Raw genomic sequence first — 24,763 nt, 5'->3', positions numbered from 1 at the left:
TTCTCAGAGAGCCAAACACAGATCAGGATAATGAAACAGAATCATTGGAGCTTGTGCAACCAGACACAGATAAGGATGTTCGGCCCCAAGTCACCTGTCTTGCAACAAAGGTCACAGTGCAGTCTCTTGGATCAGCAAGATTCCATCGCTTCTCTACTTGGAAGAGCCTTGTTAGAGGAATGGCATGTCTCATTCATGTGTCCAAGTCATTCTCCAGTGAGCAAGGGACTGGTAGTTGTGAAGGATGGCATCGATGCAGTCAGCAACTCACCACAGAGCGCACTCAAGCGAAGCTAGATATCATAAAGGCAGTCCAGGTGGATGTGTACAGGGAGGAACTAAAATGCCTAACTCAGGGCATCAAAGTTCATCGCCAGAGCACCCTTGTTAAGCTGGATCCCTTTGTTGACAAGAGTGGATTAATTAGAGTGGGGGGTAGGATACACAAAGCAGAGGTGGAAGACCAAGAGAAACACCCACTAATCCTACCAGCTGGTCATCATGTAGCCACCCTCCTAGTTCGTCACTATCATGATAAAGTAGCTCACCAAGGTCGCCACTTTACTGAGGGCGCACTGCGCACTGCTGGTGTCTGGATTGTAGGAGGGAAGAGACTTATCTCCAGCATCATATTCAAATGTGTCATTTGTAAAAGGTTGAGGGGAAAGTTTGAGGTTCAAAAGATGTCTGATCTTCCCAAAGACAGACTAAGTACGGACCCCCCTTTTACTCATGTAGGACTTGATGTTTTCGGTCCATGGAGTGTTGTAATTCGACGCATGCGAGGTGGTGTTGCTGACAGTAAAAGGTGGGCTGTCATTTTCACTTGCCTTAGTACAAGAGCCATTCACCTTGAGGTTATTGAATCAATGTCAACCTCGAGCTTCATAAATGCGTTGAGGCGCTTCCTATCACTACGTGGACCTGTCAAGCACTTAAGGTCAGATAGAGGCACTAATTTTATTGGTGCATGTAGAGAGCTTCAGATCAACACCAATGACCCTGAAGTAAAAAATTACCTGCAAGAGCAGGGCTGTACATGGACCTTCTCTGCACCTCATTCCTCGCATATGGGAGGGGCCTGGGAGAGATTGATAGGAGTGGTTAGGCGTATCCTGGATTCACTGCTGGTGAAGGATGGAGCTACCAGACTGACATGAAGTCCTAACAACCTTGCTTGCTGAGGTTATGGCCATCATGAATGCCAGACCACTAGTCCCAATCTCATATGATGCCGAGATTCCTGAAATGCTTTCACCTGCCACTCTTCTAACCCAAAAGGCAAGTGTTATTCCTACCCCTCCAGGTGACTTCAAACTGGACCATCGATGTAGAGTGCAGTGGCGCCAGGTTCAGAGCTTGGCAGACTCCTTCTGGAAAAGGTGGAGACAGGAGTATGTGGCAACTCTTCAGCCCCGGAGGAAGTGGACGAAAAACATGCCCGACCTTCAGGAGGGTGACGTTGTTGTGATAAAGGACATTCAAGTCAAACGTAATGAGTGGCCTCTTGGTCTGATAGTTAAGACCATCCCCAGCTCAGACACCAAAATCCGTAAGGTTATGGTGAAGACTCTTAGCCATGGGGTAATTAAGGAATTTCTTAGGCCCATCAGTGATATTGTTTTACTTGTACCCAAAGTAATAGAGTAAAGTGATATAACACGATTATATCAAGCGGGGAGTGTTCTGACTCCTGTCGGTAGTCAGCAAATGTAAGAGACCTCTGGTGGTGACTTGTGTCATTACGCCATGCAGAACAGTATTGAACCACAGCACATGCAGGCTGAGTGCTCCACCACAGTCATTTGTCTGATCCTTGGAGTAGATCTGTCAGTGAGTATGACTGCTCCGTGTTTATTTAAGTTAGTTCCAACTTGTGAGCATCATAATAGTCTCTGAAGCTTTGTATTTTCAGTTGTAAAACTGAGCTAATTATGCTAATGCTAATCGGGAGCTGAATGTTAGCATAGGTAGCTGCAGGCTGTGTTGCCTAATGTTGGGCCTCATTTCTGTTATGTGTCCTTGCACATTTGCTTTACTGTGTCTTATGCCTTATTTCTTACCTGTGGGTGGATTCTATTGTTACAATGTTTGTGTTCATCTTATCAAATATTGTTGCCTAAAGATTGGTTACTTTGAATTGTCATTAATCTATAAGGAGTAAGAGAAAGGTTGAGCTGGAACTTTGCATATATTTTAGTTGATGTTAATATACTGTATATTTTGATTTTGTGTTGCAGTTTTACAAACTTGGAAGAACTCAGTAAAATCAGCTCAATCTGGAGTCAAGCCTACTGAGTCTTTTGTGTTAGCTATCTGTCTAGCAATACTGATGACGTATCTGCTAGGACAGAATACACTTTCTGCTGCTGTTTTCATGGTTTTCAGTGTGTCTTTCTGCAGGTGCTCCTGATGATTGTCTGCTGTGTTTTCATATAGAGGCCGTAGGATGTTTTCTGTTTCTCTACCGGTGTTGCAGCTGGTTGTTCTATTGTTTCTGTTGTTTCTATCTTTGTCCTCTCTCCACTTTTTACTCTCCTTTTCTCTTCTGTTTAATTCAATCCAGCTTTATTTGTACAGCAGCTCTTTACAACAAAGTCCTCTCAGGGCTCCTTTCTTTCATATCCTGTGTCAGGTCCAGCTTTTAAATCTTTATTCAGCAAAAAACTAATAAAAGAAATGAATAATACTGAAGTATCAGAGGAGCCTTATATGTCGTGGTCATAGGTGATGTTCTTGGTTTTGTCGTGTTTACTTTAGTTTCCAGTTTTGTTCGTTCCCGTGTGTGTTGTGTGTTTTGTTTGCGGCTCGTTAGTTCACCTGGTCTGATTGCTCCCTCACTTCACCTGTTCCCTGTTAGTCGTCCTCTGTTTATTTACGCCTTGGTTTCTCTGACTCGGTGCCAGATCATTGTTGTTGTTTCGTGTTCAGTCTGTATCGGTTTCCTTGTTCCTTGATATTAAATCCTGGATAATGGCGTTGGTTTGTCTCTTGCCTCATCAGTCTGCGTTTGGGTCCTCACCTCTGCTGTCCTGTCACATTATATCCATAAAGCTCCTCAAGGGGAGTTAAAACATTTCCAAGGCAGGAGAGAACTAGTTTTATCTTTTATATATTTCTTACTTAATAAATCTGACTTCTGTACGTATTATAAGGTGAGTCAGTTCAGGCGGTTAGGATTACTACAACCGTGTAAATGTACATGTATGTTAATGTAAAGAAAACTCTTAGCTCTTGACAATTTAATCATCATGTGAAATACTGGATTGTTCAGTTCCAGATAGCAGTGAATAAAGGTTTTGTGGTTTTGTAGCTCCATTGTGAAGCTGTAATGTATGGAGAGCTGTTTCATTTATAATTAAATATATAAATACAGAAAATTAGTATTTAATTCAATAAACAAACGTGCCAATTAAATGCGTTCAGAATAAATTAATAAAATAAAAATGTAGTTGTTAATCGTGAAAATGTTTATTGGATAGTAAAAAATGAGAAAAAAGGGTTTTAAAGAATCTGGAAATTTTAAAGTATTGATATTATACATAGCGAAGTAAAAAAGTACATTTTTCAGTGGTATTTTTATTTATTGATACTTCTATAGATGTTTTTATGTATTTACATGTTTAATTATCCATGAAAAGACGGATGAATGTGAAGTCGGAGCAGCTCAGCTGGTAAGAGGACAGATTCTCGTTGCTGAAGATGTTATCAAAGCTCTGAATTCAGCTCCTGAGTTAAAGAGTCGAACCTGCTCAGAAACCCTGAGGAAGCTGTGACTGGGCAGCTCAGGATGATGTTCAGCTGCAGCTGGAAGCAGAAGCTTCCAGTTCAGATCCTCTAAATGTTGTAGAAACACTGATGTTGGTTTTTAAGACCAACAGCCAAAAATAAAGAGTGAAGAACTTCAAGTTTATCAGAGTGTCTGGGAGAACGGCTCACCCTGATGGGGAAGCCTGGATTATCAGTAGAACTGTGATCAAACCTTCTAATGGAAAGACTTTTTAACCCTTTGGATGCCAAATGAAGGAGTTAGAAAAGCTGCAGAGGCTGCAGCTGTATGAGAGGAAAGCTCAGGGGCATGGAGACCTGGCTGAAGTTCAACAAGCTGCAGGTTCAAATCTTACAGCTTGCAGGTGATGAATTACAGTTTAAACTCCATGAATTTAAAGCTTCTTAACTCCTCTAAGAGTTCAGTCTAAAGTAAAGAGTGAAGCTTCACATATCTGGAAGAACAGCTCAGGCTGGTAGGAGAAGACTCTGGAGGCAGGAGGACCTGGGATCCAAGCTCTTCATTCACCACATCAGTTTTCACGTCCAACGGCCAAAACGAAAAGATAAAAGCACCACGAGAACAAGTGTGAGTGTGAAGGTCCTCGGTGGCGTGGTGGGGTTGGTGGAGAACCGTAAGTCGCCAGTGGTGCAGCGTCTAGTTCAAATCCTGCCCGTTTCTGGTACCTGGATCATAAAACCATCCTCCTCCGGTGGGTTGGGGAGGGGGCCGTGTTCCCTCCTTGTGTTCTGGGAGGGTACAAGTAGGGGTTATACATCCGGAAACTACACCTGGCTGGAATTTTACTGGCACCATCAAAGTGTGGCAAACTTTCCAAACATCATCTAGAAGTAGCATAACATGCTAGCTTAGACACGACAACAAGCTACTCCAGACAGTTACTAGTTACTGAAAGGAAGAAGCAGCTTGATGACGACACACTGCTACATGACTGGCTTCTAGAAGAAACCAACATAACACAACAAAAGTCTCTATTAAATAAACACCATGTACAGAGAAGCAGCCAGACTGGAACAGGTGTTGTCGGCTACTAGAACTAAAGGAAAATAGAAGCTGAAGATGGTCGACTGAAGTCTGCAGGAGAAGAGAGAGAGGGAATGAACGGGATGATGTGTTGGCTTTGGGAGCGATCCTTCCCGTCATCCCCACTGGACCGGTATGTGCAGTAGAACATACTTACTACATACATGCTGGAATATACAGATGCAACATGTTACAGACGTGTGTAGCAGCAACTATTAGTCCAGGTAGTGAAGTATATGAGGTACATGAGTTACATCATCATCACCTCATTGTGTCACAGGTGTATCTGTGTTGACACATCCCTCCTTTAAACAGTCCTGAAATATTACAACTTTATTTATAAAACACTGAATGTTCGTCTCCACGGAAACACAATCTTTCATTTCATTCACCCTTTTGTGTTTTTAACTAATTTACTTTAATGAATTTCTAGTAAATTTGAATAATTCTTGAAGCATTATTTGAGAAATTGAACTTGTATTATTTAAAGACGTCAGCTTCATTTTTCTTCTCATGTTAAAGATCTGCCTTGTAGCTTCATGTCTTAAAATACTGGATTTAACTGGTGAGGAGAAAATATCAAACAGGATTCCAGTCCAGATCTGGATCAACGGAACGCTTTCAGTCTCTTTTTTTTTGGAAACCAGAACTGGAGGCGGTGGGCGGGGCTTCTGTAAGAGTCCGCTGTGATTGGAGGATGGGGCTGTGGGTCACGGCTGGTCTTTGTAGTACCGAGGTTGGAGAAGGACGTTTCCCTGCGGAGCTGCATCACCTCCCAGAACATCCGCTCCGCTGCAAACACACAGTGAAGAGCATCTTCTGATCAATGTGATGGATAACTGATCCTGTTATCTGCAGCTCGCTCATCAATAGTTCCTACAGTCGGATTATTGGACGGAGCCAAACAGAGTTTACCGAACTGAAGACCTTCCAGCTGGACAGTAAAGCTTCTAGTGGAAAAAACTCACTGGAATACAACCCCAGTCCCAGAAAGGTTGGGATTTTTATCCCGTCAAGCTCAGCGTTTATTCAGAAACTATCTGGTAAATCCACAATGAGTGATCCATGATAGCGTGTTTACTGATCACATTTCCATAAAAAGAGACGACTATCACTACTGTTTCACTAAGACGCGTCTAAACGAGGTCTTCTCAGCATTGATGGAGCTTCACAGATGTGGAAGCTGCTCACGCCATCGACACTAATGCAGCCATCCCATCAGAGATGCAGCTGTTCACCTGTCCACTGATAACAAGCTGGATGCTCCCTCTCCTCTTTAGTCTGCAGGACACGGCAGATTACACCTGATATCCATTTCTAAATGACCAAAGATCTCACACAGACGTCCTGAGCCTACAGACCAGACGAGAAGATACGATTGGTTTAAAGTCAGTCTCCATCTGAAGGTTTATTTTCTCATCATGATGCCTTTTATTCCCATTTCTGGTTCCTTTTCTATTATTTCAGCTCATATAAAAATAGTTAATAAAGAAATGATGACAGGTTTTTCTACTGGTTCGGGTAGAAGGCCTGTGTGTGAGTGTGTGTGTGTGTCTTACCGTCCTGCTGGTTGACCAGCTCTTGATGGAAGCAGCGAATGTAGGTGAAGAAATGACACACAGCTGTGATGTAAATAAAAACAGATAAATATTCATTTTACAGTGAAAGTTGTGTTTGTGAAACATTTTTCCAGGATTCAGTTTCTGACTGATGTTACAAACACTCACAAGTTTGGGCTAAAAAAAGATGGAGAGGTTTAGTCAAACAGGTTCTTCCATGAACTCAAAAGATGTCACGATTACTTCATTTCACTATTAATCACATAACTAAACATAATAATAGTAAAGATCCCCCAAGTTGTGTTTGTGGTTTTACACATTTATGGTGTTAGGAAATGAAGACAGAATAACAGGGATTATTTGTCTGATAATAATCATACCTAACAAACCACAAGTATAAGTACATACAGACTGGTTCGGTTAAACTCATGAACCCTGCAGACCCCCACTGGCAGCGTAGAGCTGCTCTACAAATCATGACTCATCAAAAAAAGAAATTCCTTCTCATTTGTTGCAGAAGAAAACAGTTTTTTCTAATCATTAAACCAACATGAGCTACATTTGTACTTGGAAGTCACGTGTTCAGTTTCAAGGAGGAAAATGCTCAAACCTTCCTAAAAGTTGGATTTCCACCTCTGGAAGTAAGAGGAATCTCATCAGCCTCAGTCTAAATAAAGCTGGAAATAAACTGGATCCATTCAGTTCAGTTCAGTTTAGCTTTATTTGTACTTTGTCATGAATTGACACTGGCAAGGCAACAAATAATAAAATAATTGTCCAGCTGAGGAAACCAACAGATTCCATGAAATGTTCTCTTGGATTTAATCCTCCATCCTGAGCCTGCAGTGGAGAGGAAAACCTCCATGTGTGTCCCTCACTCTTGCTGAAGGTGAGACAGGGTAGACGTCCTCACGGTAAACTCTCTCCAGGAAGCAGCAGGTCCGGTCCAGCGTCGCCTCCTCCTTCCATACTGACAGGAGCCATCCCCTCATCACTACTGGCTCCTGGCTCTGCTTCTGACACTAAATCACATTTTAAAAATGTTCATATTTCTCACCACAAATCTCCCTTTTTACAAAACCTGATCCATTTAGGTCAGATTAATTCATGTAGAGCTGAATCATCGAGCGCTCAGGACACTTTTCATATAGATCAGGTCTTCACCAAACTCTTCATTCTATTCATTCTTATAATATTTACTTAATGAGTAATCCTACCTGCCCACTCTGGACTTGTGGGCTCATGGCTGCTGCTTGGTGCTGGATCTTGTTTCTGACTCTGAGGGGCTACAAGACAAAGTTTCCAGTTATGTTGTGTTGCATCATACTTGTATTAAAATCTGATCTACCACATGATCCATCCTCCTTCTTGTGCTGGAATCTAAACAGGTAATGTTGAAATGAGTTTCCTCCATTATAATGAGTCTATTTCGACTCATCGGTGTGGGTTCCTTACATGTAACTTACATGTTAACTCTGCTCCTCTTTAAGAAAAACTGAAAACCTTTTTTTCAGATCAGCCTTTGACACATGATGGTGTCACTTGAGAAACTTGTAATATTTATCATTTATAAGTGTTTTATATTTTTATTCTTGTTTTTATCGCTGTCCAGCACTCTGATCAACTAGAGTTGTATAAATAAAACTGATAAAGAAATAAGACTGATTGAAATACTTGCCATTAAACATGGAGAGCTTCATAAACCATATAAAACTTAGAACCAGCACCTGTCCTCCCCATTAGCCCCCCGGACCTGGAAGACAAGTGTTGCTTGTAGGAAGATGAAGACAGTTTTCCATCTTCATTACTTCATCATCGTTCACCTTCATGTTATTTCAGAAACATCCGTCTTTTCTGTTTCATGTCTTCTTAAAAATCTCCTTCCATCTCACAAGCAGCCAGCAAGGCCTCCACCTCCACTATGTTTACATCTACTTTACTTAGAGCTTCCAGAACACGTCCATTTATCTGTGGATCAGTAGAAATAAATTCATCTTTAGCTCATTTTTCAGCTAGAAAAAGCTGAATATTTTACACTAGTTCACACATGACAGTAAACTAAATATCTGAAGCATTTCCAGCTAAATAAGGTGGAAAACATCACCTTCATCTCTAGAAATGATCCACACATTGTAGAAAACAGTAAAATGTCTGAAAGATGATCAATATTCTGGTGAATAATGAACCAGTTTGGATGTAGTTTTAATCTAAATTCATGTGTAATCAGCTGAAGTGGCTGCAACCAGTCCCAGCACCAGGAGAAGCTAACAGGCCCAGCAGCTGGTGGTTGCCATGGATACATGGTTCTTTAAGAACAATAAAAAATACGTGAGCTTCTTTAAAAAATTCTGATTGAAAATTTTCTGTTTTATCTTGGAAATATTTTTTTCTTCTAACAAACGTTGGACTTTATTCCATCATTAATGTAGAAGTAAACATGCTTGATGATGAACATGTTTCATCCACATGGAAGGGAAGGACATTTACCAGGAGGAACTGGAACATCTGGTTTCTTGGGGAACGTGGAAGGGAACCAAGCGGCGCGTTCACACCAGCCCTTTTTGATCAGAATCCTGCTCAGTTTGGTGGGAAAGTCCTCTTCGTTTGGGGAATTGTGAACAAATCAGTTCTGATCTGGATCAAAGAAGGTGGACTCAGTCTGCGTACTGATGAGAATCTCGATCTGCTTCAAGTGGACCAAATCCAAGAAGTGGACTACAAAGCAAAGTGCGTTGTGGGTAAATGCAACCAGAACATACGGGCATGTGAGACGATATGCGGCTCTGGCCGGGAGAAATGACTCGCCCTGACCCCCTAACTGAACAGTTCTCCAGTCGTACTGAGTCTAGCGGACGTCCTGGTTTGATGCAGTAAGACTTTACTTTGGTGTCTTCAAGAGGATTGAGGGCCTTAGAAGAAAAATCCCAGTAGAGAAGAAGCTCTGCAGAAGCTCATCAAGCCAGGAGTGTAACACTAGAATAAAGCATCTCAACAAGGTCTTGGTGATACTGGCAACATGCAGAAAGTGAAGCGGTGCATGTGTCGTCATGGCGATTAAAGCTCAGAAGACACACGCTTTGCCTGAAGATGAAAGGGCTGCAGATCTTTGAAACGTGGATCGGACCAGAGATAAGAGGAAAGCAGAAGGAGGAAATGGAGCTGCTAACAAAGTTGAAATGGTTTAAGAAAAGTAGCTGTTAATGTTAAAATCCACAACGAGGCTTAATTATTGGAGCTTCATCAAGCTGGCACTGCTCACACATGGAGAGAGAAGAACAGGAAGATAAATATACTCACTGAAACCAGGATCTGACGTCTGCAGTTTACACAAGCAAAGATGTTCATGACTCTTAGGATGTGATGAAACTAATGAACTGTGATCAGAAGAAATGGATCCAGCTGCCAGTTCAAACATCTTGTAGCTTCACTGGTGATGTTTTCACATTGTGATCCTTCCAGAAAGCTGCTGCTCTACTCAGTGTGGAGAAGATGACCTGGACAAGTTTTCCTGCAGCTGCAGATTCCTTCTATGGAACGGGGGGATGTGAGAATGAAAGGAAAGCAACAAGCTGGACACACATCAAGCTGTTAAACTGACAGCTTTTCAGCATCTGTGAACGGCTGTATGAGACACTAGAAGTGGATTTTCTGAACCAGAACCTACACAAACACGGCCAGTGGCCCTGCTCAGCTAATGGGAATAATGGTAGAATGCAGCACTTCATATCTGAGGGCTCAAGACGTTTGACCATTTTCTATCCTTTTCTACCTGAAGATGCAGCAACAACTCCTGATTCAAAGATGTTCAGCTGTGCAGCTGCAGAGATGAGGGAACGTGTCAAAGTTTCACGCTGCTAGTTGTGTGTTGAGAAGACGAGATCCAGCTGCTTTCAAGCCTTGTAGAAAGTAAAGTGCTGGTGGAAAAGGAGTGTACTGAGTTCCTGTGGATGAACGGGATGTTTGGGATGTGGAAGTGTCCCACAGAAGGAGAGTGGTGGGATCATCATGTTCTGAGACTCGCAGATGTTCAAGTCCAGGAACAAAAGCTCAGTTCAAGCTTGGAAACTGTGGATCTGTGAGATCGGAGTAAAAGCATTTAAGACCAGGACCTGAGAGGCCCACCAGACTTCTGAGTCTGTCTAATAAAACCTGCTGATCTACTGGATCAAAGGCGGCACTAAGATCCAGTAGAACCAGGACTGGAAGTTTCTGTGTGTCCAAGTTCCACCTGAGGTGGTTAACAATGTTTAAAAGGGCGTCTCGGTTCTGTGGTTGGTCCTAAAACCAGATTCAGATCCTTCTAAAATATTCTGTTTATTCTGAAACTTGTGTAAGTGAATAAAAAGAACTTTTTCTATCATGTGAGTTAAAAGCGGTGAGTTGGATGCAGGTCGGTAGTTCTCCAGAAGGTTTGGGTGTAAATTCCTCTTCTTCAGAAGGGGCCTCACCACTGCTGTTTTACAGGCAGATGGGAAGACGCCCGTCTGAAGGAGGACCTCACCACGTCTACAAGCTCACGCTCAAAGAAAGCATCACATGTTTAAAGTGATGTGGGAATGGATCTAAAAGGCAGCTTGTTGGTTGAGTTGGGAGGAAACTGGAGCAGCATCTCTGCATCAACCAGGACAAACTCTCCAGTGTTTCCTCGGGTAAAAACAAAGCTTCAGGTCTGTTAAGATCAACATGTCGCTGAGATAAAAACTGGATCTAATAGCATTGATTTTACTTCTGAAGTGGTCTGCAAAGTCCTCACATGCAGCATGTGATGCTGTCATGGAGGACTTGTTCAAATCTGGGTTTATTAAAAGACGTGTTGTTTTAAAAAGGAATCTGGGATTATTTTTATTGTGTGGAATCAGATGAAAAGTGGAGCGTTCTGGCCTGTTTCACTGCTTTATTGTAAACTCTGACTTGTTCCTTCAAACTTTCTAAATGAAAAGTTCATCTTGATTTCCTCCGTTTCCTCTCTGCTCTCCTGCAGCTTCTTTCCAGGTTTCTGGTTTCTTCGTTTCTCCGCGATGGTGTGAGTTTGGATCTTCTAGTTCTGGTTTTAAGTGGAGCTGCAGCATCAACGACTGACTTCAGTTTCCTGTTAAAATCATCTCCAATAAAATCACACTTTTATTCTAGTGTAGCTTTAAAAATGTGTGTATAAAGAATAAAACGTGTTGCTGACTAAATATGAGTTCAGCTTTTCTTCATCTCCTCACAAATGGTCTTGGTGATGTGCATGTATCTGTCCAGCTGGGAAGCCAACACCTCCACATTGGGAAGTTTGGGAAGGAAGGAAACTTGTGCATCTCTTTGAACCTCCAGGAGGAGAGGACAGATTAGTGGTGCAGCCTGAACATGACTGAGTGGGATCTTTTCAGGCAGGTGTAACACCTGCTTCTCAGCGAACACATGCAGTGAGGTGGCGGCCAGCTTCTCCACGGCATCCAGGAAGACGTGGAGCTTCTCCAGACCTTCCAGAGTGTCCTTCAACACTTCAGCAGCTCCTTCTCCAGCTCTGCACGCTTGCTGTCTGCAGACATCTGAGTGAATCTGCTCTTCATAAACTCCAGGAAGGCCTTACCTTTATTCTCTGCCTGCTTAATATGGCTGAACTCTGCTCCATTTAGTCAGCTCTGTCTTTAACTCTGTTCCCTCCCTTCCTTCCACTTAGGATCCTTTTCACACAATTCTCTTCTTCTGCTTATGTCACTGAAGGAATCTGAGGCCAAGCTGCACAAGGTTTTCTTTACTTTCTGTCTGGAGGACAAAAATAAATCCTGTCAGTCTTTTTTTCTGCTGTAAAAATCTTTGTGTGAAGAAAAGGAAAAGAAATGAACACTGGGAGAATTGCTCCCAGCAGATTTCACCAGTAAAGATGTGGAACATGCAAACATGGGAAAGACAAATTCTCCCCTTTCTGCTCATATCAGACGTCTGCTTATCATATGATTTCAGTTTGAAGTTTGTTTCCATTTAAAATGAGTTTCCAGCAACAAGCTGCTGTTTCAGGGGTGAACTAGAAGTGTTTTCATTTGTTCTCTGAAGGTCTTTGTCTTCAGAATAACGAAGCCTAGACTGGCCCAACCTGCAGCAGCTACATCTCCACATCTGGAGGAAAAGATTGACTTTTCTTCTCATTCTGGCTTTTATCTCAATAGATGAAAGTCAGGAAGCAGATAACAGGATAAACGAGCTTATCTAGTAAAAAGCAGCTTAATGTGGAGAAACCAGCATCAGAAGGAATATTTGGAATCAAGCCGCTCTCGTACAACTAAACAGCATAAAAATCTCTGTGGAAAAAGTCTTTGTTCCAATGAAATTCTTGCTGCAGAGAACAGTTTCTTTCTGTGTTGCACTAATGTGAAGGTTCCCAGTTTCCACTGCAGCCAGTAGATGCTAAATAAAGCCTAGAAGCTAATAATGGATGAAGTGGTAAAAACACAGGAGCGTTCCTGTTTCCATCTGATGTTTTCATCTTAAATCAGCTGCTGCAGCTGTAAAATGTCTACAAATATACATCTGCTATATCAGCTCTGATGTCTGATGATGCTGCAAACACTTCACTTCTCTGCTCATCACTAAATAGATAATAGATAAAAATAGAGACTCAATATCCAGCACAGAAGAAGTAAAGCTTCTTCTTTACAACAACACTGTTAAAGTTTAGATTCTTTTAAAAATGATCCTCACTGCTCATTTAATACATGGCAGCATTCATTTAATGTTTCTATTAATTATTAATCACCTTTAAGAATTTGGTGAAGTTGTTTCTAGAAAGAAAGGTCATGTGATTAGTTAGAAAAACAAGTTCAGATATAAAACTTGTTTAAATCAGGGATTTGTTCTTGATATTTTTCCTTTTTTTCTATTTTTCCCTCTTTAATGAACCATAGAACTATTGTATGTAAATGTTTGTATATTCTGTAAAACATCCTGTAATACATGGAAACGCTCACTATTCCATTTTTACACACATGGAAACATGACTCAGCAATATTTTTACCAGGTAAATAAGACATTTAGAAAGACGTTTCCACTGCTAGGTCTGCCAGAAATCTGCTTTTTATTCCTGCACATGGATTCTATTGTTGGTATCAGGACGTCTTTACTAAATGAAAAGTCCAGGAAGCCGTTCTTTCCCAGTATCACTGATATTTCCATGTTAGCTTTGTGTGGATAAACCCTGATGTGCTCGGCTGAATTGAGCTTTTCCATCATCTTGTTCCCACCGTCTGTTCCTGGAACTCAGAGCTCTCAGGATGTGGTCGTCACATCTTAGCAGCGAGTTTCTTCCTTTGAATGTATGAAGACTGAAGAGACTCATGAAGGTTTGAGACCTTCCACTGTGAAGATTATAGCTGCAACATGCTGAATGACAGCAGGTGGAGGGACTTTTATTTGGAGCTAGAAACAATACTTTTGTTGCCCATAGAAGAAAAACACCAACACACAGTCCTGTTAGCTCAGATGTGTGAATGGAGGAAGTGGAGTCTTCATTGATGGTGATTTGTCTCCCTCTGCTGGTGGAAATGTGAACAGCAGGATGTCAGTTTAATGAACTGATGAAGTAAAGAATTATTAAAATAGAAATAATGGAGCTCTTCTTTCAGATTTTTACTGTTAGTGTTTTTCTTTCCAGTGAAAACCTTTGCTGGTGTCTTCTTATTGAAAGCAGCTGCTACATAAACTTTATGTTCTGATCGTACGTTGAAATATTTCATCCTTGTTGTGACTGAATCAGCTCATCTTTCATTTTATAAAAGTAAACCTCCAGGTGTTTGAGTCCAGCAGTTTGGCTGCAGGACTCATTTCCAGTTTTATTGTGTCCTGCAGCAGCAGATGGACTTCCACCCATACTGGTCATTTCCCAGTACAGCGCTGGACTTCCTGTCCACATTTTATTGTTTCAACATTTATGGACATTTTATAGAAAAACTTTATTACAAACCAGCTGAACAACAAGCCCAGTTTAGCTCAGCTTTGTGTGAGAAAAGGAAAACCTGGATTTTCTTTTTTCTATGAAAAGGTTCCAATAAACAGGTTTACTGATGTTGTTGAGTAAAGAAGAGACATCTGAACATGTTTATTTTACATTTCCTTCATAACACACACACCTCTAGAAGTACAGCAGCCAGACTTTAATAGAAAACACACACACACATGTGTACTTATTAATAATAAAGTTAATGTTTCTACTAATAAATGTATGAGTGTAAAAAGATGGCGCGGCCGTGGTCAGACGTCTTCCTGTGCTCCGTGTTTTTACTTTATCTTTACTTTCGCTGCTCTGAAGACACATCGCTGCTCGGTCTCGTCTCCAACAACGATGAGACCACCAACATGAAGGAGGTGGAGACCCTGGGGTGGAGGACTCCTCGTTCTCCTCCATCTGGGTGGAACTAGAACTAAAGACTTTCAGAGCTTCAGATTCCGGTCCAGGATCAGGTTTCAGTCTCGCTGGAAACCTCCAGCTGTTCTGAGCGACTGTGGTGTCGGATTTCTAACTGGGTCAGTAAACGCCTCTCTGGGTTTATTTTTCTCTTTCTCGGGTCGTTGTGGCGCAGCTGAGATTCTCCGTGAAATCCTCCATCTAAAGGTAAAAAAGCCGTTTTCATTTGGTTTAATTTATCAGACTGAGGGTCCTGAACAATCCAGAACCAGGACGGAGGAGAAGTGGTCCAACAGAACCAGAGAGGAGGACATGAGGGGACAAAGACCAGAACTATCTGTTGCTGTGAACGAGGTCTGTTATGGTGGAGTTGTTTGTCAAATGTCGAGTCAATATGTGTCTTATTAATCTTTAAAACCCAAATTGGCTTCATATCTCAGGGCAGTGTTGCCAACTTGGCGACTTTCTCGCTAAATTTGGCGACTTTTTTTTTGTCAAAAGCGACTAGCGACAAATCTAGCGACTTTTACTGTAGTTTTTGGAGACTTTCTGGTGTTTTGGAGACTCTTTGAAAGCCCATATTTTTCTGCAGTTACTGTCGTGAACGAGCAGCGTGTGCTGCAGGAGCCCCTCCCCGTCCCAAAGCACTGACACAGCAGCTCGGGTAGCGGCTGCAGTCAGAGCAGCAGAGAGGAGACCCACACCGCTCCGCTTACACACTGAAAATGAATTGTGATGCGCAAAGGCGCCGCTGATCCCGCCCTGGCTTACAGAGCGGGATGTAAATGTAAATGTTTTTTTCGCTGTCATACTAAAAAAAAAATTGCAGTGAATAAGTCCAGTGAACACTGTTACATGGCTGAAGTTTTATACTCCATGTACAGTGATCCTCAAAACATCTTGTATCTGACTTTTTTGAAGTCAGTGCTTGGTGAGGTACAGTTGGCCATCAAGGCTTTTGAGGGTGAGCAGGTAGATCCTCCTAAACTTCTTGACAGCTTGGTTAGCCTGATAAAGTCTGGGAGTAGCAAGGTGCTGAATCCAATGGCAAATATTGATGTGCTCAAAGAGCCAATTGATGGATACATCAGTTGTAGGCTTCTAAGTGCAACATAAGGTTAGAAACTAAACTAAAAGTAAGAAAACTAAAGAAAAAAAAAAAAAAAACTAACTCCGCCAAACTGTCTCTTTTGTGTTACTTTGCCGGTCCCAAGCCCGGATAAAGGTGGAAGCATAGACATAGAGCAGTTCCACGCAACTTAACAGTCCTTGGGTTAAATTTGATATTCTAACAATTAACAATAAAGGACAATGATTTATGTAATGTGGATCTCGACAAAGGTTATCAAAGCTTATTTTTTAAAGTGATGTCCAATTTCAATGACAAAAATCCAAAAACAAAAAACAAACCAAGAATCAACAGAAAAAATTATTTGTAGCTCTAAACATATTTAGGGTGTTTTTGACTCTCCTTTTGTCTCTCCATGATGTTATTTCTTTCTCCTACAATGGCCATTACATTACATGCAAATGGCGATTTATGCAAATTAGGCGATGACGTCATTTAGCGACTTCTAGCGACTTTCAGGACAGCCAATAGCTACTTTCCTTACTGAGGAGTTGGCAACAGTGTCTCAGGGTGCCTGGTAATGACGTCACACATTCCGAGGGTTTCGGAATCTTTGTCAGTCACGTGACCTAACCAGCGGACACGCACTGTTTTGGGTGTATCCGTTATAAACACCAGAGACAAGGAGCAGTAGTTTAGTTAGTAGTAGGTATTAAAACGTTTATTCAGTCACCAGTCTGGAGGAAGAATAAGAAGGATGATTAAACGCTGTCAGTTTGATGGTGATCAGATAAACTGGAGTAACTACAAGGATTTATGGCGTCATGTCGTGATATTGAAGTTGGCCATCTGCCTTGGCCATGCCCTTTAACCTCGTTAAAATTCAAAGTAAAGGGCAAAAATTTCCACATTACACTCACACACCCACTGTTACTAACTCTTGAGTGAGAAAAGTGGCTCCTAAAAGTCGCTAGAAATCGTTAAATGACATCATCTAATGTGCATGGAGGCGGCTGTGGAGAGGAATGTCATAGGAAAGGCAACAGTGGACGAATAGACAAGCTAAATACGTTTAAAAAGGCAAAACTAATAAAAATAAAACAAATTCTTTGGTTAATATGTTCTTTTATTCTAGTTTAATTTTATTAAGTGTAGGTTGTTTTCTAATTAGGAGGCTGTAACATTTAACAACACTTGTTTCCCTCCACACTCTTCATTAATAGACATTAATATCTGACGGTAAGCCAGCGCGAGATCATCCTGCAGCAGCTTTGAACGTTTCATTTTCAGCCTGGTCATGAAACAGGTGATCATCTCCTGCTCTGAATGCAGCTGCTGCTGCTGCCAGAAGCCTCTTCTGGTTGCTTTAGGACAGGAGAGGGGCCTGCACAGCAGCACCCAGTCCTCATTAAGAAGAATAAACTACTTTCATATACGTCAGTCTACAAAAGTCTCCAATACTGAAAAAGTCGATAGATTAGAAAAACAAATAAAAAGAGGTCTCTAAGTTGGTGTGTGAGTTGTTGGTGTGTGAGTGTTGCCAACTTAGCGACCTTTTTTATACATGTGGGTAAATGTAGAGGGCGGCTAAATTCATTCATGACTGACTTTCACTGAAAAGTACTACATGTACTTCAGGTACTTGGTGATGAGATTGAAGTGAGCCACATGCAGCAGTTGGGACAAAATAAGTTGGTATGACTCCATCCTGCTGATGTAAGTTTTTACTACACAACCAATGTCCTCAAAGTCTCAGAGCCTGAAGCTCTTAATCCACAGCACATACAGCTGCTCCTGCAGACTGAGACTCCTTTACATACACCTGAAACAGGGTTTCTACCTTAACCCCTGTTGAAGAAACATTTCAAAATGTGCTGAAATATTTGTTAATCACAGCTGTTAAAGCTAAAACACAATTATTTTTATTTAGTATGTGGTTAGTGTTTCATCTCAGTTACAGTGAATGTTTTAAAATCTTGTCATACTTTAGATTTGACCGTCTATCCATTCATTTTCTATTCTGCTTAATTCAGTTCAGGGTTGCGGGGAAGCTGCGGCGTATCCCAGCAACTGTTAGGTGAGAGGCAGGTACACCTGGACAGGTTTACCCGTCAATCACAGGGATTTGGATTAAATTAAAATTAAAATGGATTTAAGCTGATGTTTCTATCATCTGTTGGACTGTTGACAGATGGGGGGACATGGCGGCATGGCTCAGTGGGTGGTCGTCCTGTAACCCAAGGGTTGCTGGTTCGATCCCGGCCCAGAGAGCTCATGTCGAGGTTTTCCTGAGCAGGACACCGAACCCCTTTGTGCTCCTGATGGTTGAGCGCCTTGCATGGCAGCTTCCGCCATCAGTGTGTGAATGTGTGTGTGAATGTGTGTGTGAATGTGTGAATGTGATGTAAATGTAAAGCACTTTGTATAAAATATAAGTACAGACCATTTACCTTTTTACAAAAGCTTTTTTTTTTTATTTGAAATGAAAAATATAATAACTCAGCATTGTTGTTGTCTTTAATTGTCAGGTGGTGCGACCACGTAAAATATCAATTTAAACCAATAAATAAAAGGTTAAAGTGTAAAAACGGTGACAACTATGACGGAAAAGCTGTTTGGAAGTTTGTATTGAATGCAGTCATTTGTATATTTATAAATTACTTTTCTGTCTTCAAATGTAAAATTAGATGTTAAAATAAGGAAATATTTGACCGTTAGAATTCAATAATCTTAAATTATTCTACATAGAAAACATAACCACAAAATAATATGTTGCTCACCGTAGACACTCTAAGGGAAACTTACCAAATATATAACTTGGATTAATATATATAATATTAATATATATTATTATATTATATTATATATATATATATATATATATATATATATATATATAAAAATATTAATATAATTGGAAAAGAGACATGGCATGACCAGTGCGTGTTAGAGACACTGAACTTGAAGAAGCAGCATTCTACACCGAATTCATTGAGGCGCACACGGTGATTTGTTATTTCCCTTATATTTCTGTTTTCTTGATGCAGTATGGACAATGTAGATTTGTTTAATGTATGAATGTTTATGGTTTTGGTATGTGAGCTCTCAGGTGTTAGCTTGAATTTACTTTGTTTTTCTTATTATTGTAGTTTACATGGTGTCGACTTTGAGAGAGAGAGAGAAAAAGAACAAAGGAAAATAAACGAAGAAGACATCAGTACGTTTCGTGGCTTTCATTAATTGAACTGGTGCAGCTAAACTGATTTTACCCACAATACACTGCAGCTATCCCGAGTGTTACATCACACCATTGCTGCAGTGCTGATGACCACGCCGCCCCACCAAATAAAACCTTCTTATGTTTTTCATCATGGTCCACCAGGACCTCAGTTTCACATTCTGAAAAATTCTGCTTCTTCTCATTTTTTCCTTCCTGAACCATCATGGAAATGATGTGATAAATATTTATTACAGACGTTCACCTGACCTTTTATAGTCATTATAAGGGCGTGTCATGGCGCTCCCTCACACGCGCTGACATTAGAGTTGATTCTGATTTATAGATAGAAACAGACGTGGGACGTGTGTGAGCACGCTTTGATAAATATGAAAGTTTTTGTGCATCAAATTTCCGTTTTTCCCGACATACACCGCCTGTAGTTTTCTTTGCTACACACAGTTTTATGAATGAGGCCCCAGAAGAAGTTTGATGCAACAGACAACAAGGGGTTAAAGCCCCTCAGTGTCCCAGGTGAGGTTTTCAGAGGTCTTCTGCTTTCCAGGGGAGCCGAGCTCCCCGTAGCTCCCCGTAATTTCAACCATGAAAAATATTTGACTTTTTCCTGCTGAACTTCGTCACACCTGCAGTTTGATGCTGGAACCGCTGATTGAACCACATTCATCTGCTGTTTGACACTAAACCCTCATTTTATTTCTGTCTTTATTCCAGTTTCCAGGAGATTACCAGTAAAGCTTCTCTGTAGAACTGGTCTCCGCTCTGATCTGAACACTTTCACCTTCTTTGAGTCAAACTGCTGCAGGAAGATTTTCAGTGAAACAGCTGAAATGAAAATTGATCCTAAATGTGGAAAAAAGCTTCAGTGTGAGCAGCTGTGATGGAGCAGATAATCCACCTGTAGAGGTGAAGATGATGAAGATGAGGAGTGGCTGACAGGAAGCAGGTTAACGGATCAGAACCTACAGTGTGTGATTCTGCAGCTCCTTCAGTCAGACTTTCCATCCAAACTGGAATCACTTCATTTTTCCTTCTTTAACTTCATCCTTTAGTTTCTGTTTCTGACAGAAAATGTCAAACTTTTTTTCCTGCTTCCTGTTTTAAATCTTCATCTGATTTAGTTTCACTTTCTGTTCATGGTAATAAAAGGAGGAGAAATGTTTCCTCTTTTGAGGCTGGTCTGCAGCTCCATCCCTCCATCTGGTGTCCTGATAGAAGTCCAGCAGCTGAAGGCAGCTTCCTCTTCCTCACTGCTGTCTGACTGCATCCATCTGACTCTGATATGAAGCAGAAAATCAGAGCCAATCAGAGGAGGAGCAGCAGATGATGGAAAGGAGGATTTCAGTAGATGTTCAGATGAATGATGTGTGTTTCCTCTGCAGGTGAAGGTAGAAAGTGTGTGTGAGCTGATGTGAATCCAGCATCATGGATCAGGACAGAGAGGAGGGAGTCCCTCCCTCTAAAACCACTCAGAGGTGAGATGTCCATCTCTAACTGTCCATGACTCTTCTCCATGTCAGAGATCACAACTCACATCACCAAACATCTGGATTCACAGGAACCAGCCTGGACCTGCACCTGAACCCAGCTGTGTCTCCATGAAGAGCGACCAGTCAATAGATAAACGTCTTTATTTCAGGTTAGACCAGCAGTGAGTATCAGAGTCCAGTGGAAGTTGGATCAGGTTTCAGATGAAAACCAGTTTCAGGTTCATCATTTCTGGACGTCTCTGCTGAGACGAATCTGCAGCATCATGATCGTCATGTGATAGATTTGATTTGTCTTCCAGATTCTTCTGCAAACTAAATGTTGAACAATTTCAGAATTCAGCTGTAAAATCATTAAATTCAAATTCATTTATTCACAGGAATCAACCTGGACCTGGACCTGGACCTGAACCCAGCTGTTTGTCCTATAAGAGTGACTGGTCGATGGGTATTCCTCCTGAGTTTAAATCAGAGCCACAGAGGTGAGCTGTGTAAAATTGTTGCATCAGTTTAGTTTTATTCCATCTTGTGTTTCAACTCAATAATAATAATAATAATAATAATAATAATAATAATACTGATAATAATAATACTGATAATAATAATAATAATAATAATGATGATAATAATAATAATAATAATAATAATAATAATAATGATGAAAATAATAATAATAATAATAATAATTAATGATAATAATAATAATAATAATAATAATAATAATAATAATAATAATAAAGGATATCTTCAGTATTTAAGGTGAAATATCCAGATGAAGCTCTAATAATAAACATGTGAGTTTTATTAAATATTTCTTGTGAGCTGAGAATAATCAGGAGGATTCTGTCTCAGTGCAGGAAACATAGAATCTCCATAATTCAACTTTCTCATCTGTGGAACGTAGAAGCAGACGAGAGTTTTTCCTCCTCTGGAAAAAGGAAACAGATTCTGGACGTTTTCCAGAAGTTCAGGAGATTCTCTGAACCTCAGTTACTAAGTGACCTGCAGTCAGTTTGGCTCCTCACAAACACACCAAACTTTTTCTTAGTGGAAAACTCCAACATCAAACACATTTATACTGGGAGCTGCCCAGTCTAACCAGTCTCATCCAAGCACACACTGGCTGTGGCTGCCTTGCTCCAGGGCACCTCAGCACAGAGCTTCATGAAGGTGTTGGTGAGAGCTTCCTAAAAGCTGGAAGCAGCTTCTCCATGTGACAGAATGTGATGTGATTCTTCCTGATTCCTCCACAGAGTGGACCAGCAGAGCTCAGAGCTTCCCAGTGGTCAGTCTGTCCAGCAGCATCAAACACAGCTGGACTCCATATTTATGGTCTGTACATGTACAACAACTACTTCTCCATCTCTTCTGTCCACATCATCTCCATGCTGACCTTTGTAGACCAGTGGATTGTCAGTGTGTCCAACATGGATCTGATGTTTGGCTCCATGATTTCAGTCTGATTGTGTCCTTCATATCGTTTCTCTTCCAGCTGCTGGAGGACAACATGATCACTTTCATGAAGAAGGAGCTGAAGAAGATCCAGAAGCTTCTGAGTCCAGATTACCCAGAATGCTCAGTGTTGGAGGGTGAGGATGAGGAGCAGAGGAAGAGCAGCAGAGAGGCGTTAGTGAAGATCACAGTGGACTTCCTGAGGAGGATGAAGCAGGAGGAGCTGGCTGAGCGTCTGCAGAGCAGTAAGAGGATTTCTCTAAAGATTGAAGCTGCTGGATAAATGACACATTTACTGATGTCTCAACACATGAACATCACATATTCACATCCTCATTCCTCAGAGGCTTCAAATCTTTACTGACTCTTCTTATTTCTTCTTTTCTTTCAGAATATTTTGCTGCAGTTTGTCAACTTAAACTAAAATGTGGTCTGAAGAAGAAGTTCCAGTGTGTGTTTGAGGGGATTGCTAAAGCAGGAAACCCAACCCTTCTGAACCAGATCTACACAGAGCTCTACATCACAGAGGGAGGGACTGCAGAGGTCAATGATGAACATGAGGTCAGACAGATTGAAACAGCATCCAGGAAACCACACAGACCAGAAACAACCATCAGACAAGAAGACATCTTTAAACTCCCACCTGGAAGAGATGAACCAATCAGAACAGTGATGACAAAGGGAGTGGCTGGCATTGGGAAAACTGTCTTAACACAGAAGTTCACTCTGGACTGGGCTGAAGACAAAGCCAACCAGGACATCCAGTTGACATTTCCACTGACTTTCAGAGAGCTGAATGTGCTGAAAGAGAAAAAGTTCAGCTTGGTGGAACTTGTTCATCACTTCTTTACTGAAACCAAAGAAGCAGGAATCTGCAGCTTTGAAGAGTTCCAGGTTGTCTTCATCTTGGACGGTCTGGATGAGAGTCGACTTCCTCTGGACTTCCACAACAATGAGACCCTGACTGATGTTACAGAGTCCACCTCAGTGGATGTGCTGCTGACGAACCTCATCAGGGGGAAACTGCTTCCCTCTGCTCGCCTCTGGATAACCACACGACCTGCAGCAGCCAATCAGATCCCTCCTGACTGTGTTGGCATGGTGACAGAGGTCAGAGGGTTCACTGACCCTCAGAAGGAGGAGTACTTCAGGAAGAGGTTCAGAGATGAGGAGCAGGCCAGCAGGATCATCTCCCACATGAAGACATCACGAAGCCTCCACATCATGTGCCACATCCCAGTCTTCTGCTGGATCACTGCTACAGTTCTGGAGGATGTGCTGGAAACCAGAGAGGGAGGAGAGCTGCCCAAGACCCTGACTGAGATGTACATCCACTTCCTGGTGGTCCAGACCAAAGTCAAGAAGGTCAAGTATGATGGAGGAGCTGAGACAGATCCACACTGGAGTCCAGAGAGCAGGAAGATGATTGAGTCTCTGGGAAAACTGGCTTTTGATCAGCTGCAGAAAGGAAACCTGATCTTCTATGAATCAGACCTGACAGAGTGTGGCATCGATATCACAGCAGCCTCAGTTTACTCAGGAGTGTTCACACAGATCTTTAAAGAGGAGAGAGGACTGTACCAGGAGAAGGTGTTCAGCTTCGTCCATCTGAGTGTTCAGGAGTTTCTGGCTGCTCTTCATGTCCGTCTGACCTTCATCAAGTCTGGAATCAACCTGATGGAAGATGAACAAACAGTTTCTGTTTGGTCTAAGTTATTAAATAAACCAGATCTACGTCTCCATCAGAGAGCTGTGGACGAGGCCTTACAGAGTCCAAATGGACACCTAGACTTGTTCCTCCGCTTCCTCCTGGGTCTTTCACTGCAGACCAATCAAAGTCTCCTACGAGGCCTGATGACACAGACAGGAAGTAGCTCACAGACCAATCAGGAAACAGTCCAGTACATCAAGATGAAGATCAGTGAGAATGTGTCTGCAGAGAGAAGCATCAATCTGTTCCACTGTCTGAATGAACTGAATGATCGTTCTCTAGAGGAGGAGATCCATCAGTTCCTGAGATCAGGACATCTCTCCACAGATGAACTGTCTCCTGCTCAGTGGTCAGCTCTGGCCTTCATCTTACTGTCATCAGAAGAAGATCTGGAGGTGTTTGACCTGCAGAAATACTCTCCTTCAGAGAAGGTTCTTCTGAGGCTGCTGTCAGTGGTCAAAGCCTCCAGCAAAGCTCTGTAAGTACATATATAGCAGGATGTGGAGAAATATACTGCTGCTGGTATAAGCGTACATCATGGGACAGATTATTACTTGTCTTATTATTTCCTCTTCAGACTGAGCAGCTGTTTCCTCTCAGATGAAGGATTTTCAGCTCTGTCCTCAGCTCTCAGCTCTCTGTCCTCCAGAGTGAAGGACCTGGACCTGAGAATCCAGGACTCAGGACTGAAGGAGCTGTGTGATGGACTGGAAAACTGGAAACTGGAAACTCTCAGGTCAGGTTTCTCTGCTGCTCTCACCTGTTTTTCCTCTGTTTCAGCTTCAAACATCTCTGTGATGGAATAATCTGCAATGTTTTCTAAACTACTTTGAAATATTGTGAATGAAATATGTCCAGAGTAACGCATCTTTTAAAATGAAGGAACATGTGTTTTATTTAGGACTTAAAGGTATAAATGAGCCTCTGGTTAAATAAAGATTCTCTACTTTGTCTCTCAGCTTTGGTTGAAACGTTGCTCGTCCTGCTTGTTTATCACGTTGTTTCCATCCAGTGGTTCAGTCACATAGTAAACAGAATCACCCCCAATGCTTTT

At 41.6% G+C, this 24,763-nt stretch overlaps 1 protein-coding gene and 1 long non-coding RNA gene across 2 annotated transcripts in view; one reads left to right on the top strand and one right to left on the bottom strand.

The window, feature by feature from the left end:
• Positions 1-24,763, top strand: part of LOC121653840 (NLR family CARD domain-containing protein 3-like) — a gene marked incomplete at its 3' end in the record, with an annotated part of 124,818 nt that overhangs the window by 57,857 nt on the left and 42,198 nt on the right. Inside the window, exons 5-9 of the mRNA XM_042007537.1 lie at positions 20,618-20,698; positions 20,927-21,028; positions 21,800-21,878; positions 22,039-22,243; positions 22,390-24,187. Of these exons, the coding sequence (XP_041863471.1) occupies positions 20,618-20,698; positions 20,927-21,028; positions 21,800-21,878; positions 22,039-22,243; positions 22,390-24,187 (2,265 nt within the window). The remainder of the gene's footprint in view (positions 1-20,617; positions 20,699-20,926; positions 21,029-21,799; positions 21,879-22,038; positions 22,244-22,389; positions 24,188-24,763) is intronic.
• LOC121655763 lies at positions 3,954-10,732 on the bottom strand. The gene is made up of 3 exons (XR_006013294.1): positions 10,439-10,732; positions 4,718-4,721; positions 3,954-3,985 (listed from the first exon to the last, which is right to left on the bottom strand). It is a non-coding gene; the product is annotated as an uncharacterized LOC121655763 (long non-coding RNA).

Source organism: Melanotaenia boesemani, chromosome 2 (genome assembly GCF_017639745.1).
Source record: "Melanotaenia boesemani isolate fMelBoe1 chromosome 2, fMelBoe1.pri, whole genome shotgun sequence".
Classification (NCBI taxonomy): Eukaryota; Metazoa; Chordata; class Actinopteri; order Atheriniformes; family Melanotaeniidae; genus Melanotaenia; species Melanotaenia boesemani.
The sequence above is the reverse complement of the archived record's forward strand: the minus strand, read 5'-3'. Positions and strand labels throughout refer to the sequence as shown.